This window comes from Felis catus, chromosome B4 (genome assembly GCF_018350175.1).
Source record: "Felis catus isolate Fca126 chromosome B4, F.catus_Fca126_mat1.0, whole genome shotgun sequence".
Classification (NCBI taxonomy): Eukaryota; Metazoa; Chordata; class Mammalia; order Carnivora; family Felidae; genus Felis; species Felis catus.
In genome coordinates this window covers 44,669,715-44,687,543 of record NC_058374.1, presented here as the reverse complement: position 1 = coordinate 44,687,543, position 17,829 = coordinate 44,669,715, and the positions used below count along the sequence as shown (strand labels likewise).

General features: G+C 38.7%; 1 protein-coding gene across 2 annotated transcripts; it reads right to left on the bottom strand.

Moving 5' to 3' along the window:
• Positions 1–1,322: 1,322 nt before the first annotated feature.
• KLRD1 (killer cell lectin like receptor D1) lies at positions 1,323–7,690 on the bottom strand. 2 transcript variants are annotated; one of them, XM_006933512.4, is made up of 6 exons: positions 7,444–7,690; positions 6,059–6,151; positions 5,573–5,635; positions 3,900–4,051; positions 2,970–3,073; positions 1,323–2,167 (listed from the first exon to the last, which is right to left on the bottom strand). In XM_006933512.4, the coding sequence occupies exons 1-6, from the start codon at positions 7,448–7,450 to the stop codon at positions 2,026–2,028; spliced, it is 561 nt and encodes a 186-aa protein (XP_006933574.1). In that variant the 5' UTR covers positions 7,451–7,690; the 3' UTR covers positions 1,323–2,025. The 2 variants fall into 2 exon arrangements, with proteins under 2 accessions (XP_006933574.1, XP_044917293.1); XM_045061358.1 differs by lacking the exon at positions 7,444–7,690 and adding an exon at positions 6,676–7,406.
• Positions 7,691–17,829: the final 10,139 nt, after the last annotated feature.

The window sequence follows — 17,829 nt, the reverse complement described above, 5'->3', positions numbered from 1 at the left end:
TGTGTGAGATTAGGAAAACCCCATCCAGGTCATAGATACGTGGCCTTATTATGTTCTCACCCCTTCTTTGACACACTCAGAATCCCCACAGTTAAGTGGTTTGTTCCTCCCCCACAGAGAAAGGGAATTGTTCAATATTTGACATAACTTTGAAGGAAAAGGTTTGGGATTTATTAAAGATTAATATCTTCAGTGTACACCTGAGTGACTTTTTACTGATGGATAAGCATAAGGCAAGAGAGATTGTAGAGTGAAAAAATAAGTATTGCAAATTTATGTGATCAGGGCTTAGATTCTATTTACCCTTGCAAAATCTAAAAGCCATAGATTCCCAAATAGGGAAATCTTATTTGGACAAAGATTCAAAATTGTTCTGCAGAGCTCAAGACCATCAAGAGAAGAAACACAAATATGTTCCCTTCTTTTTTTTAAACATTTTTTTTCCAACGTTTATTTATTTTTGGGACAGAGAGAGACAGAGCATGAATGGGGGAGGGGCAGAGAGAGAGGGAGACACAGAATCGGAAACAGGCTCCAGGCTCTGAGCCATCAGCCCAGAGCCCGACGCGGGGCTCGAACTCACAGACCGCGAGATCGTGACCTGGCTGAAGTCGGACGCTTAACCGACTGCGCCACCCAGGCGCCCCAAATATGTTCCCTTCTAAAGTCGGACGATACACATGAGAAAGATGTCATATGACACTCTAAGCTCTAAATTAAAACAAATAGATATATAGATATCCAGAAAGAACTAAGTTCCAGAAAAGTAAGGTGAAGATAGGACTTTCCAATTCAGTGTGCCTTACAAAGAACTGAAAGTCATTTCAAATGATACGTATCATTTGACATGAATTATTTTATTTGAATTTCTACAGAGAAAATTTACCAGAATATACACATAAAAATATATTACATGTAATATTGAACATATGCATTAAATCAAAATATTCTTTTCTAGACCTTGATGCTTTATAATTTCAGGTATAGGTGCACAAATTTCATCCATTTATTTATTTATTAATTAATTTATTTATTTATTTATTTTTAAATTTACATCCAAGTTAGTTAGCATATAGTGCAATAATGATTTCAGGAGTAGATTCCAGTGATTCATCCCCTGTATACAACACCCAGTGCTCATCCCAGCAAGTGTTTTCCGTAACGCCCCTTGCCCATTTAGCCCATCCCCCCCCACCCAATCTCTCCAGCAAGCCTGTTTGTCCTCTGTATTTAAGAGTCTCTTATGTTTTGTCCCCCTCCTTGTTTTGTATGATTTTTGCTTCCCTTCCCTTATGTTCATCCATTTTGTATCTTAAATTCCTCATATGAATGAAGCCATATGATATTTGTCTTTCTCTGACTGACTAATTTCGCTTAGCAAAATACCTTCTAGTTCCATCCACATTGTCGCAAATGGCAAGATTTCATTCTTTTTGACTGCTGAGTAACACTCCACTGGGCATATATACCGCGTCTTCTTTATCCATTCACCTGTCAATGGACATTTGGGCTCTTTCCGTACTTGGGCTATTGTCTACAGCCCTGCTCTAAATATTGGGGTGCATGTGTCCCTTCGAAACAGTTCCTTCGAAACCTGTATCCCTTGGACAAGAACCGAGTAGTGCAATTGCCAGGTCGTAGGGAATTTCATCAGTGTTAAAACACAGGATTTCAAATATAGGAAAATTGTGTCCTAAGACATAATTTGAAACATTTTACAGATCCCTAAGGCAGATAATTAGCAACAATACAAGAGGTAAAGTCATATACTTAGTACTGCTGAACCTTCATTACCCACCCCTTCCACTCCAAGAAACACCTAAATAGGCTGTTGCTTACATGTAAAATTTTTTTAATGTTTATTTATTTTTGACAGAGAGAGAGAGCATGAGTAGGGGAGGGCCAGAGAGGGAGGGAGACACAGAATTTGAAGCAGGCTCCAGGCTCTGGGCTGTCAGCACAGAGCCTGACATGGGGCTCAAACTCACAAACGGCGAGGTCATGACCTGAGCCGAAGTCGGAGGCTCAACCGACTGAGCCACCCGGGCGCCTCAGCTGTTGCTTACATATAAAACGATATGTACTTCCACAGGGTTCATCCAAAGCTCTTCGATCTGAGCTATACAGTACGCATTTCTTTGTATTTAAATTTTGAATTAACGGCAATCTGTAACAAAAAATAAAATGTTAACATATTAGATAAGGGAATAATATTCAGGAGTAGTGTTTTTAATTAAATGACAGAACTTTTAAAAGCACTTGAATGCGATATTAACATAATGAGCCCATTTTTTTTACTCAGAAGCCCCGTTTTCACGGTTCCAGAGCGCAATATTACAAAAACTGTTGTTGTCCCTATAATCAACAGCATTGAGGCCAAAGATTTTCTCTTTCTGCTGTTGTTATTAATGGTTTTGATATACGATATACTTTGCTTCTATTTTGTTTAGAGATGTACCGGCTAATGTAGTCCAGGAAAACAAATCCAAGCATAAAATTTGTCACTGTCTGATGCTGCAAAACCCATGCTTATGAATGAAAATGAGATCCAAAGCTTACAAATATACAGAAAATAAGCTCAGAATATTTGAAATATGGGAGGATGCTGAGAATATCGGGCTTAATAAGAGAATAGAAAATAATAGATATACTATTTTCCCTGGACAGCTCTGTGAATGTGAACACCTGTAGATGCACATACACATCCGAATGCTTACACAAGGCAGAAAAAAAGAAAAATGCTGAAAGCTGTTTCATGGTCACAAATACACTAACCTCATGACATTTGAGCATAAATTTGAATGTTCTAGATGGAGCTAAAATTCACGTTCTGTTATATCTCCTCTCTTTTCTGTACTTGCATGCCTTAAGTTATCCTTGCTACAGTGTTCCCGAATGTCACATTCTCTGGTGAGATCTACAGATAAACGCACAAAGAACTAAAAAGACCTTGACTGCCAGAAACTTACAGATCTTGGGAGACGTTGGAGTTGTTTTCCCACAACCAGGCACGATGTTTTTCACTGTAACGGAGCCCAATCCAGTAAAAGCTTGTACTGGACCTCATAAAATGCTGATTGGAAACAGAGACAAACACATTAATCTAATCTGAATCTACTCTGGGAATAATGTACTTTTAACAAAGTGGCAGCATCAGATTGAGACTTCGAATCACACAAACTGAGATCATTCTTAATGTCCAGTTTAAAAAGTATAGGCACCTGCCTCATATTTTCTTCCTTATCAGGCCCACTCATTTGTGATCGATAAACAAATACCATAAAATATTCCTTCTCAAAGGAATAAAAAACGTTAGAAAAAAAGTTGGAGTTCTCCTGGAACACCTCCTTCAGAGAAGATTACAATCAAATTCAATCCCACATCAACAGTATCTTGAGAAGTAAATTTCATAGATATACTTGACTCAACTTATATTCGGAACAGATTCTTCATGCAGCTTGAGAAGTGTTTCACCTTTTCTTAAATTGAGTAATTTTTTGATCATACTTTCCGTACTTATTGCACATTATATCTCGGAATGATGACAAAAGACATATATTACAAAAGAAATTATAAATTCAATTTACAAACTAAAACTTACAAACTTGTTTTATTAGTCTTTGCATAAAAATAATGGCCTTTATTTGTTCTTTGAATTCTCTCCAAAAAGTTGCTTGTACTTTATCTGTACTCTAACTTGATATTTATTCCTATGATATAAATCAATTTTATGTAGGTTTTATAATGATTGTTTCAAGGTGTCGCGAATTATTTAAGTCATTAGTTCAAATATAACCATCCATTTACTACCCACTTAAAGATAAATCTAAGTATACCGCTTACTTAGCATATTTTCATACATCAAAAAAAAATGTAGGAAACCAGAATTAAATACATGCCAATTCATCTGTGTTTTGAATCTGAAGTAGACTGGAATTCTGAGAAGCACAGAAATCACGACTCTCTTCCCAAGTTTTTAATTCAGTAGAAAAGAAGTAGCAGTTGCATTGGTTCCCAATCCACTTTTCTTGGCAAAAACAACAGTCAGCTTCTAGGAGAAAAAAAACCAAAACATACATGATGACATTCAATTTTTTCAATGCTATTTACCCACCCAAAAATCACTTGTTACTTATGCACCATTTCCCACAAATCTTCTTCGAGAATCTACTATGCGTACCTTAGTTCAGGGGACATTAATGCAAACAAGTCAGACTTAACCTTTTTTCCTAAAAGCGATTATATTCTAGAGATAGAGTCGGAACTCTGTCATTTCCAATCATTTGTCAATTATATTTCATGATAACTTAGGTAAGTATGCAAGAGAATAAGTAAGTATGTTAGAATATTGGGTAGCAGAGTGTAAATTGCAGGGTGACTAGAAGAGCTTTCGAGGATGTGACTCATAATTGAGCTCCGCTGTGTGAACTAGATGAAAGAGGTATTTAAGGGAAACTATTTCCTGAGTCAGAAAAGAATATGGCACATTGGGAGAAAATTCCAGTGTTTGGGATATCTTATTTTCAAAATAAAGATAAATGAAACAATTAGCTTGAAGTCTACTCCTACAGTTGGACAGTGATAGCGTCTTGAACATTTGCTATCCTCAGTGCTGAAAGTCAAGACACAGGGTAGGCACTCAAATCTTTTTCAAATGAGTGGTGCCGAAGTGTAGGCAGGGGAGAAACGTACTGGTTCCCAGGAGCTGGAGAGTGGGGTAAATGGAGAGATGTTGGTCAAAGGGGACAAACTTCCAGTTAGAAGGTGAATAAGTCCGGGGGATCTAATGCACAGAGTTAAGGTCATAGTTAGAAATACTGTATTATATACTTGTAAGTTGCTAAAAAAAAAAAAAAGTACATCGTGAATGTTTTCGCCACAAAAAAAGAAATGGTAATTATGTGACATGATAGAGGTACTACTTAATGTTATGGTAGTAACATATTGCAACATATGTGTGTATCCGATCAATTTCTCCTATACTTTCACCTTACACAATGTGATATGTCAGAATCTCATTAGGGATGCAAAAATGCTAAGGGAAGAAAAAAAAGGTAAATTAAGTGTTACATGATCACAGAAGATGGTGAGACAGTTTGGAGAGCGTTTGGAAAAAATACCTAAAAAATTGGACTTTGAGCTGGCTTTCCCTGGATAAGTAGGGACTAAAATTGCAGAAACATGTGCACTCTATTGTAAGTCAGGTAAGAAGCAAAGTCAAAGAGATGTAAAAGTATGGGTTATGAGCAAACCGGCAGGCGATTAGGATTAACTGTAGTATTTACTGTAATCTATTTTTGATTTGTTACAGCACTAATGTAACACGGGCACTTAAATGAGAAAAAAAAATGTCATTTAGGCTAATATGTTCCTTATTGCTTAAATAGGTAAAGTATGCACGTTCAATGTAATTTAACAGTTTTTACATTAGAGAATAATGAAATGTGACTATCCTACAATTATCAGGCGAACTCGTATTACTAAGTGTACATCATGTTCTGTGTGAGAAAAACAAGAAACTGCTTATTCTATCCTCTACCAACACTAAGGTTTTCCAAAGTATGAAACCTACCTTTCTGGATTTCTGTGGTTAGTCCTGGAGACATTGTTGGCTGAATACTTTGTTTAGTAAGCACTGTAAGAAACGATTAGACATTTACTTCTTTAGATGCAAGTTTATGAAATAATGACATATTACACATTGATACAATGAATAAATAAAATTATTAATAAAATTTAAAAAATGAAGCCTTTTAGTTAAATGTTTCATCACAGTTGTGGTCTTTATAAAAACTTGTCTGGAAAAACTTACAATTTTTCAGGGCGCCTGGGTGGCTCAGTCAGTTAAGCATCCGACGTCGGCTCAGGTCATGATCTCATGGCTGGTGAGTTCCAGCCCCGCGTCAGGCTCTGTGCTGACAGCTCAATGCCTGGAGCCTGCTTCGGATTCTGTGTCTCCCCGTCTCTCGCTCTGCCCCTCCCACTCACGCTCGCTCCCTCTCTCTCTCTCAAAAATAATAAACATTTAAAAAATTAATAAAAAAAAAAGAAAACTTACAGTGTTTCAGCAAAATCCCCGTAGTAGCCATCAAGGAAAGGCAGATTACTCCTAAGATGCCGGAAATCAAATTCCATGGATTGATCTGAGAAGCTGTGGTAAAGGAGAGGTCCAATGATGACTCAAAAAACAAACCCGGGAGGTGAAGTTCTTAAAAGCAACACAGGGAGAGAGACTCCAAGAAGTTCTTTCATTTGGTAGCCCAATCATCTTGCCAATGAAACAGGAGAATGAGAATATCGCATTCAGAACTCCAGCCAATAGCAACAGCTTTACGTGGTGTAAGTTATTCTTTAGCGAGATTATCTGTTAACTCTTCTCCTTTACCAGTCCTGTCTCACGAAAGTGGATTTACAATTTATTTCCTAATTCAGCAAAGAAGCTTAGGCATTTGGGGTAAGAAGAAATCAAGTAGCATCACGTTGTGTTCTATGGGCTTACGTAACAGATGCTTGTGTTGCTTTTCTCGACAAAACCCACAAGATAATAGGAGTCCCATTAAGTAGGTGAGAAAACTTAAGATCCATTAATAATGTTATTTGTCTCGAGGTATAAAAGCGGGTATGTATCTAAGTCAGAAAGCCAATGAAAGCTTGGCTAGGCCCAGAGTCTTTTACCCAGCATGCTTGATCACCCCCACAAAAGGACTTGGAAACGTGCCCTTCTATTCATCTCAATGTGTTCTCTGCCGAAGAAATGTCTGTCTGCTTGCAGCTTTGTAGAGATTTTATAGGTAAGGGAACACAGGAGCCTTCTGGACCTAGGCTGGGGAAGGGGGTTCCCCAACCAATGCATGGGTAATACTTCAGTGACCTGGATTCACTTCACCATACATTAAATTATGATATATAAACAACCATTTTTTTGCAACAACATTACACTTTCTCCTACCAAAACTTACTTGCTTCTGGGCATTGTAGGCTAAAACAATTTAAAATTGGGAGACTTGGCATTAACATTAGCATCCTCTCGAAGAGTATTGTCACTAACAAACAGTCCAATGTGCCAAACTATTAACCTAGGTGATTTGCGGTGTCACAACCTCAACACTTTAACAAGTGTTAAAGGAACACTTGTAAGCATTGTCCTTAATATGTGGCATTTTCTAGTTACTTCTGCACCAGCGTTATGTTGCTCATAATTTATCAGTTCGCATTAGAGTTTAGAGCTATCCCTGTCAGAAGCCACTCTTGAAACCTGCTGGGAAAAAAAATCATTTCTAAGTTACAGGTGAAGAATTAGAACTGGAAAGTGCTGATACCTGGAAAGCCTAAAAACATCCACTTTTTTCCCTAAAAGCACCGCCCTGTTATTAGCCATGTCCATGAGACACCCTTCCTGGCTAATTTCATTTTTAAAAATGCGATGACTTGGGCCTCACATACCTGCCATAAGGAATGTTCCAGTGTCGACGCTGGCAAAGCACAATTTGTGCTTACTCAAGAAGAATGGTGTTGTGTTGGTTCACGGAGCCGAGCTGGAAGCTAAAGAATTCAAAAGTCATGTACGAAGAAACTTAACAGAAAAAAAGAAAAGAAAAATGATATATTCGGGCAGTTCTTGAATCTTCTATTGGTGAATGCATAGTATGAACAAGAAGCAGTAAAGTCACTTCTAAAATGTTTCCGGAAACACAACACAGGAAATTCTCACCATACGTGTGTAATGCAAACGCTTTGACTATTATAAAAGAAAATGAGAGGGATTTTTTTTAAAACATATGAACATCAAAGACGTCTTTAAAAATCATTTGGAAAATGGGAAATCTGGGGTTTTCATCCTTTGAGCATACTGGTAATCTGGGTCGAGATGAACTGTTATACTGTTTCCTTTGTTTTCTTGTCTCAAATGTCATACCCTGAGGCTTTACCTTTAGTAAAATGCTATGAAATGCAAATTGCCTTGGTGTTACCTCAAGTTAAACTCAAAAAAAGACTTCAGAAAAGCGGCAGAACCACCAGACATGTAACAGATTATGAGAGAAAACAGAGCCATCCTCCCGAAAACAGGTGCTAAGTGAATGTCTGACCTAAGACGGTAGGGAGTCCATAATGCGCTAGTTAGAAACACAGTCAAACGTGTAAAGTAAATCCCGGTCCCTGCGGCCCCAAATACACAAACTGTCACCTATTTATTTCTGCCTATCCAGCTCTGGGCACACCGCGTGCTGAGTAAAGTAAATGAATGCCACCAGACTCAGCTATTTAACCTCCTGCTCCCAGATCATTTTCTGTTGTAATAAATGAGTAATCACATGACTCCTTTCTCTCCCTCTCCCTCTAACTCTCTCGCTCTCTTTGCCCATCCTCTTATGGATTATGAATCAACGCCAAACTGTACTCATCTTAGGAGACATCAGCACACAAAGGTATTAAGCAACGCTTCCTTCCTAAGTCGTTAGACATCCTGCCCTGGGACATCTGAATTCAACAGAACTTTGTGGGTGAAGCACTTGGGCACGTCCTACAGTCTGTATGGTCAGCACGAGTTTCAAATGCAGCCATAAGAAGAACTTCTTTCTTAAAAGGATGGACTATTTTTGCATTCATGCCTCTAATGTGGTTCCACATGTGAAAAAAACTACATTATTTTATTAAAAAAATTTTTTTTTCAACGTTTATTTATTTTTGGGACAGAGAGAGACAGAGCATGAACGGGGGAGGGGCAGAGAGAGAGGGAGACACAGAATCCGAAACAGGCTCCAGGCTCCGAGCCATCAGCCCAGAGCCTGACGTGGGGCTCGAACTCACGGACCGCGAGATCGTGACCTGGCTGAAGTCGGACGCTTAACCGACTGCGCCACCCAGGCGCCCCAAAAAAACTACATTATTTTAAACAAATGGTAGAAATGAGTTAAAATTGTTCTGATTCAAACAAGAGTTTAACTGATTGTTGAATAAAACAATGGATGGGGATGAAATTCTCTTCTATTTTAAAGCCACGTAATAAAGTTATGATTGCCTATTTTATCTCCAATCACCTAAAATCCAAAACATGAACCTAATAACTTTATTTAAATGGTAAGAACATTGGATCCATATTTTTGTTCATGATTAAAGCCATTTTCACAGAAACACAGGTGTGTGTATTTTATTATTTAATAAAGATCTATTTTTATTCGTTGTAAATTTTCCTGAGAGTTTCATAACCTGTCTCCAGAAACCTGAATTTTAGGCTATTCATGAAATCTGTTAAGACACCTTATGTCAGTTTTATAATGAGTATTTTAAGGTACAATAAATAAGCAGATAATTTATCCAAAAGTCCGTTCAGTGGGGCTCCTGGGTGGCTCAGTTGGTTGAGAATGTGACTCCTGATTTAGGCTCAGTGAGTGATCCCTGAGTTGTGGGATGAGCGCTGCATGTCAGCGGGGAGCCTCCTTAAGATTATCTCTCTCTATGGGATGCCCGGGTGACTCAGTCGGTTAAGCATCCCACTCTTGACTTTGGCTCACGTCATGATCTCACCATTCTTGAGTTCAAGCCCTGAGTTGGGCTCTGCACTGACAGCACAGAGCCTGCTTGGGATTCTCTCTCCCTCTCTCTCTGCCCCTCCCCTGCTCGTTCTCTCTCTCTCTCTCTCTCTCAAAATAAATAAATAAACATTAAAAAAAAAAGTTTTATAGAGAGTCTCTGTCTCTCCCCCTCTGCCACTCTCCCTCCCTCGCACATTCTCTCTCTCTCTCAAATAAAAAAGAAAATAAAAAAGAACTTGAAAGTTCACTCAATGTCTAACAATCAAATTGAAAGTGTTCAGCTTATTTTGAAGTATTCTTCAATATCTCCCAAAGGAAAATGTGATACTTCATTTGAGAAAATACTGATTCGTCTCACTCTCTAACTGAAATACACTAAGATTATGACAATCAGAGGAGACCCCAGTTCCCTCTGATTTGTGCTTCATTCTGAAGGAGGTAGCCCTTTAAATGTATTCCCAGTCCACTCTGGAACAGAACAGAGAAAGGAGACAACTTCAGAAAGAAAACACTCTTATTAAAATTGAAATTTGACCATGATCTTGTAGGATAAATTGGACTTGGAAATACAGCACTGTGGCTACTGCAAAGTGAGAAATAGATAACAGACATGCCTCCAACCGAAACCCAAATAAGACAGAAAAAGTCCAACACACGTATTTTCTTCCCATCTTTTCAAAATAAAATTTAACATCCCTGTTGTAAAGAAATAAAAGCAAAATTCCTAATTAAATATCAGTGGCTGCACCTGCAACTACAACCCCCATCAAGAAATAAAACATTTCCTCCACCCTCACGGTCTTTCCTCACTTAGACTTGTTGCTACTCTCTTTCTCCTTCCAGATATTACCACCAGCTTGACCTCCAAGACTATTTTGACCTCTAAGGTGAACTAACTGATCATTTTTTTTTCTGGTTTTGAAATGTACATAACTGAACACTACAATCTAAACTCTTTTGGGGCGCCTGGGTGGCTCAGTCGGTTGAGCATCCGACTTCGGCTCAGGTCATGATCTCGCGGTCCGTGAATTCGAGCCCTGCGTCGGGTTCTGTGGTGACAGCTCGGAGCCTGGAGCCTGTTTCGGATTCTGTGTCTCCCTCTCTCTGCCCCTCCCCTGCTCATGCTCTGTCTCTCAAAGATGAATAAACATTAAAAAATTAAAAAAAAATAAAAATAAAATAAAAAAAATAAACTCTTTTGTGTCTAGCTTATTTTCCTCACGTTCTTGAGAGAGTCATCCAAGGACTCCTTTCCATCTTGTTGACACTGACTGGGCCAGGTGCAAACTACCCCAGCTAGTGGATAAGACACATCGGTTGATTTAAACCAGTTGGGGTCCAGTTTGAATACCGGAGTGGGGTCAACTTTACTCAAAACAAAATGAATAGTGGTGATTCATTTAAAGGAAATTTGAGAAGGTAAATTTCGAAAGATGAAATTTGGGAAATTGTTGCCCCCTGTCAATATGTTTTGTTGGTTTTTTGTTTCATTTCCTTCTTTTGCCCCTTGGAATGGGTCTTTGTGAATGAGTCCACCACTGATCAACACGTGAAAGTTCACTCTGAAGCCCAGTGAAAAGATGAGCGAACTTCTCGTGTACTAATTGTAAGCAAGTCAAGTCCAGATTCATCAAGAATCTGTGTTATACCAGATGAGTAATGACTTCGATGAGCTTTGATCGAAAACAGCACATCCACCATCTCTGAATTTACTATTCCTGATGTGTAATGAATGTTTTGTTCAAGAACATAACAGAATTTAACTTTAGTGAGAGGACAACGTAGCTGAGACCTAAGAAAGAAAGGGAAATGAAGGTAGCTAGTGCTAATATCAAAACAATAAATATACTATCTTCTCTTAACCTCTTTTTTTCACTTTTTATTTTGCAATGAATGTCAATTGACAAAAACTTGCCAAATTAATACAGTACAGCCAGTTCCCTTGGACCTTTGACTCAGTTTCCCCCATGACAATATCTCACATAATTAGAGTACAATATCAAAGCCAAGGCATTGACATTCATGCAATCCATAAACTCTTCAGTTTTCACCAGTTTTATATGCATTTATTTGCGTCAGTGTGTGTGTATGGGTATAGCTGCATGCAATTTTGTCTTGTGTATAAATGTGTGCAACCACCATCATATAATCTCTGTTTTCATATTTTAGTAAATAATTACCACCATTTATTTTGTTACTGTGAAGTTTGGTTGTTAAAGAAAAGGCAAGGTAAATGACTAGAACTTTTCCTTCGTTTACCAATTTTCATTTTTTTATTAAAGATTTTTTTTAGCATTTATTCTTTTTTTTATTTTTTTAAATTTTTTTTCAACGTTTCTATTTATTTTGGGGACAGAGAGAGACAGAGCATGAACGGGGGAGGGGCAGAGAGAGAGGGAGACACAGAATCGGAAACAGGCTCCAGGCTCCGAGCCATCAGCCCAGAGCCTGATGCGGGGCGCGAACTCTCGGACCGCGAGATCGTGACCTGGCTGAAGTCGGAGGCTTAACCGACTGCGCCACCCAGGCACCCCTCTTTTTTTTTTTTTTTTTTTTTTGAGAAGCAGAGAGAGACAGTATGAGTGGGGAAAGGACAGAGACAGAGGGAGACACAGGATCCAAAGAAGGCTCCAGGCTCTGAGCTGTCAGCACAGACCCTGACGTGGGGCTCGAACTCATGAAAAGCGAGATCATGACCTGAGCTGAAGTCGGACGCTCAACCGACTGAGCCACCCAGGCGCCCCAACCAATTTTCGTTTTAATGAGTTGATTTAGTAGGGGGAAATTTTAACATTTATTGAGCACATATCACATGCCTATTCTAGTGTTTAATTGAATGTCTTATTAAGTGTATGAGGACACATTTACCAGGACCAGTATATTTAATCCTGGTGAAATATTGTGGCCTTCTACTATTTTATTGATGGAGAAATTTATTAATACATCAGAAATTCTGTTTTATCCAGTCTTTTCTTCAATGTAAAGATCACACAAGTATACCTAGAAATAGGAAATCATTTAAATTTCTCCCACCTTTGAATATTCTTGTCCTAGAGTTAAAGATTCTGACGTTTTTAAATTTGACTAGCCAGATTCTTACTGGTCATTCAGTTCTACTAATAGAAATTTCCTAAGAGTTGACCAAGATTATTCTTTATAGGGTCTTGCTCTGGCCTTCTCCAAGTAATAGAGATGATCGTCTTGTAGCTCCATTAAGCGAGGAAGTATTTGCCATTAGTAGAAATGATTATTTTCCAGTTATTATTTAATACATTGTTTTCATTTGATCTCCGATTTGTTACCCAGTATCTGTGCGATTATATTATGGATTTTAGATACTGTATTATTGTTTTGACAGGTGAGTTATGATTTTACAGTTGCAATTTAACTGACAGTTACAAGTCCAATTACAGATATTGACCAAAGATGTTACACAAGAATGTTTCCCCTTTCTTCCCATGGAGTAAAAGAAATAGGGATGCCTGGGTGGCTCAGTCAGTTAAGTGTCTGACCCTTGATTTCAGCTCAGGTCATGGTCTCTTGGTTCACGGGATCGAGCCCTGTGTCCAGTTCTGCATGGCTCTGCGCTGACCGCGTGGAGCCTGTTTGGGATTCTCTTTCTCCTCTCCCTCTGCCCCTCCCCGGTCTCAGAAATAAATAAATAAACATTTAAAAAAATAAACAAGCAACAAAACCAAAGCAGCAACCAACTCTGCATCTGGTTGAGGATGAGTTTACTCAGATTCAAATGAAAGAAACAGAACACTGTTTTGGATATAGTGAAATTTTGGATGTAGTGAAAGTTTTGGATATGGTGTTTAGATCTTTCTCTGCATTAGGCACTGCCTAATAGCTGTTTTATAAAGTAAGATGTCTACATGGGAGAAGCAACATTCAGAATAATGTCCTATCTGGTAACATATATTTTGGATCAAACATCAGCATGCTGTGATTATTAAGGGCAGGGAGGGATTTGTGAAACCAGAATGAAAAAATATATACAATTTGTTGCCAAATTTCTTAATTCCCACCTTTAAAGTACATCTCTCTTATTAATAAGTCCCATCACCGGAGACTTGAGTGTAAGACCTCACGTGAAAGTTGCACGGAGCTTGTCGGCTGCAGCTGTGGCTTGTCAACCCTCATGTGGATGGAAATAGTTTCTCTGTGGTGAGCCTGTTGGGTGCGTCTTGAGGTTGTCTGAAGTAACACACCAAAGGTGACAAGTTGGTTACTTCTAAAGTCTAAAACTGAAGTATTTTTACAGGCACGGAGCCTCCTTCTTGACCTTTAGACAAAAATATCTGCGTCGTTAAGCCCTATGGTCGGTATCTGTTGATGAAACTTGGTTATAAAAGAAAAGACAGGGGAAGTAAAAGAATCCCCTAAGAACAGTAAGACGTATGAGTACCAGGCAGGGGATTACTCAGATGGGGACAAATCTGTCAGTCTGCAGACCTCCCCTTTTAACTTTTGTAAAAAATACTTACGGGTTTTAGATACTACAATGTTGTTTTGATAAGTAAGTTACCATTTTGCAGTTGCAATTGAGTGGATAGCTACAAATTAAATTATGCATATTGACCAAAGATGTGACACAAGAATGTCCCACAGTTTGCGAGATGAAGACGCCCATCCCCCCCCCCCACTTCACCCAGCATGGGGTCTGCTTAAGATTCTTTCTCTCCTTCTCTGTCCGCCCCTCCCCTGCTCACTTTCTCTCTCTCTCTCTCAAAACAAAAACAAAAACAAGTACATAGTTTAGGTGGCATATAAATTCGGCAAGAAAAGAAAAGAAGAAAGGAAGAAAAGAAAGAAGAAAGGAAGAAAGAAAAATTATGGGGTTGGCACAGAAACCATTACAGAAACTGCTAGACTCAGTTTCCAACCTTTCTAACATTCTGGTTTTTCTATTTGTATCATTTTCCTCATTCCTTAATAACACCAATGATTAGGATACCTAACACTTTAGTTTTCCTTCAAATTCGCAAAATTTTCATAATATGTTGCATATAATTTTTACATTTAATGATTATCTATAAAACAGTTAAATATCTTTTTTCAATTTGCTGTATGCCAGACTAGATATTTTGCATCACCTACCATATTTAACCTTCGTAAACCCTGTGTTATTGGTTGCATCATTTCTTAAATTACATAGTTGAAAACCCAGAGATTATCAAGGGAAATAGGTTCAAGGTTAATTAGCTGAGCTGAGATTCACTAAGCTTTGTGTACCTCGAATAGATCAAAATGTAGAGTCACTGCATAATTGTAAGATGATGTGTATTATTTTGCCTCGACTGTCCTAGTTATTTTGAATCTTCAATTTTAGGTACCTAAATAACCACAGATGTATATATATATTATATGTTATTATATAATGATAACGTATGTTTGTGTATGTGTATAAATAATGTTTAATAATATATTTGATAATATTTGTCAAATATAAAGGTATGTAAATACATGCACACACACATACTTGACTATGTATCGTTTGTTTTTATTCAGGTAAAACCTAGATTTCAACAGATCATTAAACTAAGTTGTCACCAAAACGTTGTATAACCTTTTATAGCTTTTAGCTATATGTTTTGTTTTCTGGTTTCCCTTCTTTCATGCCTTCTATCTTCTCAGAAACATATATATTTATAATATATACATATATATATATATACACACACACTAATGTCCATTTGCGAATTTAATGATACTTTCAGATATAAATAATTCACTTGAAGGGAATATTGGTACCAAGGTGGATGGCTGTTTTTAAATCTTTTGAATTTGTCTGAAGTTAGATTTCAGAGGAAAAAAAAAAGATTTTACCCTGCTCCCTCTTTCTACTGTGTGTGTGTGTGTGGTGTGTGTGTGTGTGTGTGTGTGTGTGTGTGTGTGTGTGGTGGGAGAGGTGACAAATATGATACGACCAAAAAGACATAAGTGCAAAGTAAACAGTATAACTTGACAGTAACAGATATTCACTATATGTGAATATCATGTTTACAATGTCCCAGGCAGACAGAGTGATGTGAATAGATCTTATCTCTAATTTTGAGATCTCTGTCTAATCAGAAGGGTAGAAAATTATAACACAACTTATTAATAACACAAGAAGATGCATCCAGCATGCTAAAAGACATAGAGTTTAGGTCTGGTAAGTCTGCTTCATGCCATGAACTAGAAAATATAAATTATGTCTCGGTTGAGAAAAACTTGATCAGTGATAAAGAATTTGATTTTTTCCTGTAACCTTAAGATAATCAAGAATTCTTACATTATACATACTACATTTTACGATTTACTTGCATAATACGAACTCTTCCTGGTTAAAGGCACATTCAGAGAGCTGGAAGTTTAAAAAGAAACAGAAATGGCCTGTATTCTGTTTACTTTCTCCCAAGCCATTTAAATGTGGCTCATGCTCTTAGTCTCTGCAGTGGCTGTCAGAAGAGAGGCCGTGTTCAGTGTTGTTATTCCCTTATGCAAACTGTAAGAATGTAGATCAACACGCTGAGGCACCCAAGAACAGTATGACATCTTAGCTGTTTACTTGATTGTATCTTTAAGATGGAGGTAGGGGGGAGAGCGGTGTGGGAAGACCCCCCCTCCCCCCCTCCCTGCACTGAATACTCCCGGGCCTCCACAGTTGAGGTGTAACCATTCATTCGGCTCCTCTACTCAAATGGGCCTTGAGCTGTTACTAGGAAATGTGTGCTCCAATCCCAGAAGGGCTTCCTTGTATTTAATGCCTATACCGAGAATGCCTAAAATTCAGTCAAGAATCCTGAACTATTATTTTCATTAGAGAAGGCCAAGTAGATTTTAGTTTGTTCCCCAAACAGATGAGTCTACCTTGAATCAGAAAGATCCAACTGCTGTGCTCAATCTTTCTGACAGGTACCCAACGATTTTCTGACGCGTTACTTGTAACAAAGTATCAGTTACCAAAAACAAAAAAGGAATGATTTGGGGGGGGAAGGGTGGGCTATGATTGATATGTTTCTTAAGTTTTACATGAAGTTTTACATTAAGCTAAACAGACAAAATATCCTTCTAAGGAGCAAAAAATTGTAGCCACAAGGATGGCAAGGCTTCACTCAAGAGTATTGCCTACAGGGGCGCCTGGGTGGCGCAGTCGGTTGGGCGTCCGACTTCAGCCAGGTCACGATCTCGCGGTCCGTGAGTTCGAGCCCCGCGTCGGGCTCTGGGCTGATGGCCCGGAGCCTGGAGCCTGTTTCCGATTCTGTGTCTCCCTCTCTCTCTCTGCCCCTCCCCCGTTCATGCTCTGTCTCTCTCTGTCCCAAAAATAAATTAAAAAACGTTGAAAAAAAAATTGAAAAAAGAGTATTGCCTATAGGTATCGTAAAGAACTGATTAGGACAACCTATCCATACCTGAAATACAAAGAAAGGAAAAGTTACTCACACTTTAACCCCTCCCTGCTTCCCAGACTCAGGTAAGTTCACATACTTCTAAAAGAGATCTATCAGGTCCCTCTGGAAAGGCCAGTGTTTGGTCTTTCACCCTAACTCAATGCTCAAGAAGAGCCTAGAAGTCACTATTGTAGCACTGAAAGAAATTTCCGGAAAGATAGGAGAGTGTCTGCATATGAATGAGAACTGAGCCAGCATCCCATAATTTTAGAGCTGCAATACACTGAAAGCATAGAAAAACACGAGCAAAGAGTGGCTTTTCTGATGTGTGTGAATACCAGACGCCATCTTAAAACACAAAAATGTTCTCAAATTACTGTCCTTATAATTGTATACGGTGTTCATCCATCTTGCTGAGCTGGTCTTGGGAAGCATGCAGTGAAAAGCAGGCAATGTCTCTAGTAGGTGCCCCTTTTATTTTATTTTAACTTTTTAACGTTTAGTCATTTTTGAGAGAGACAGAGACAGAGACAGAGCGTGAGAGGGGGAAGAGCAGAGAGAGAGGGAGACACAGAATCCGAAGCAGGCTCCAGGCTCTGAACTGTCAGCATAGAGCCCGACGTGGGGCTCAAACCCACAAACTGTCAGATCATGACCTGAGCTGAACTTGGACGCTTAACCGATGGAGCCACCCAGCTCCACCCAGCACCTACTGGGGCGCCACTTTTCAATTTATCCACATCCTGGCAGTGACAACAATGCACTTAGTTCAGGTTGCAGTGGCCAGCCTAATTGGAGCCATGGTGGCCCCTTCTCATTGAGGACATGAAAGTCTTCAGTCAAGCAAAGAACACAGGAGTATTCAGTCAGGCACCAACTGAAGTCCTGAAATAAACTTTCAGGATCCCCCTTTGTTC

What these genes read in the sequence shown, in the direction of transcription:
- KLRD1 (XM_006933512.4), bottom strand. An exon ending in GGGGATTTTGCTGAAACACT is followed by an intron (nt 5,636 to 6,058) that starts GTAAGTTTTCTT and finishes CGTTTCTTACAG; the next exon opens with TGCTTACTAAACAAAGTATT. An exon ending in AACCACAGAAATCCAGAAAG is followed by an intron (nt 4,052 to 5,572) that starts GTAGGTTTCATA and finishes TTTTTCTCCTAG; the next exon opens with AAGCTGACTGTTGTTTTTGC.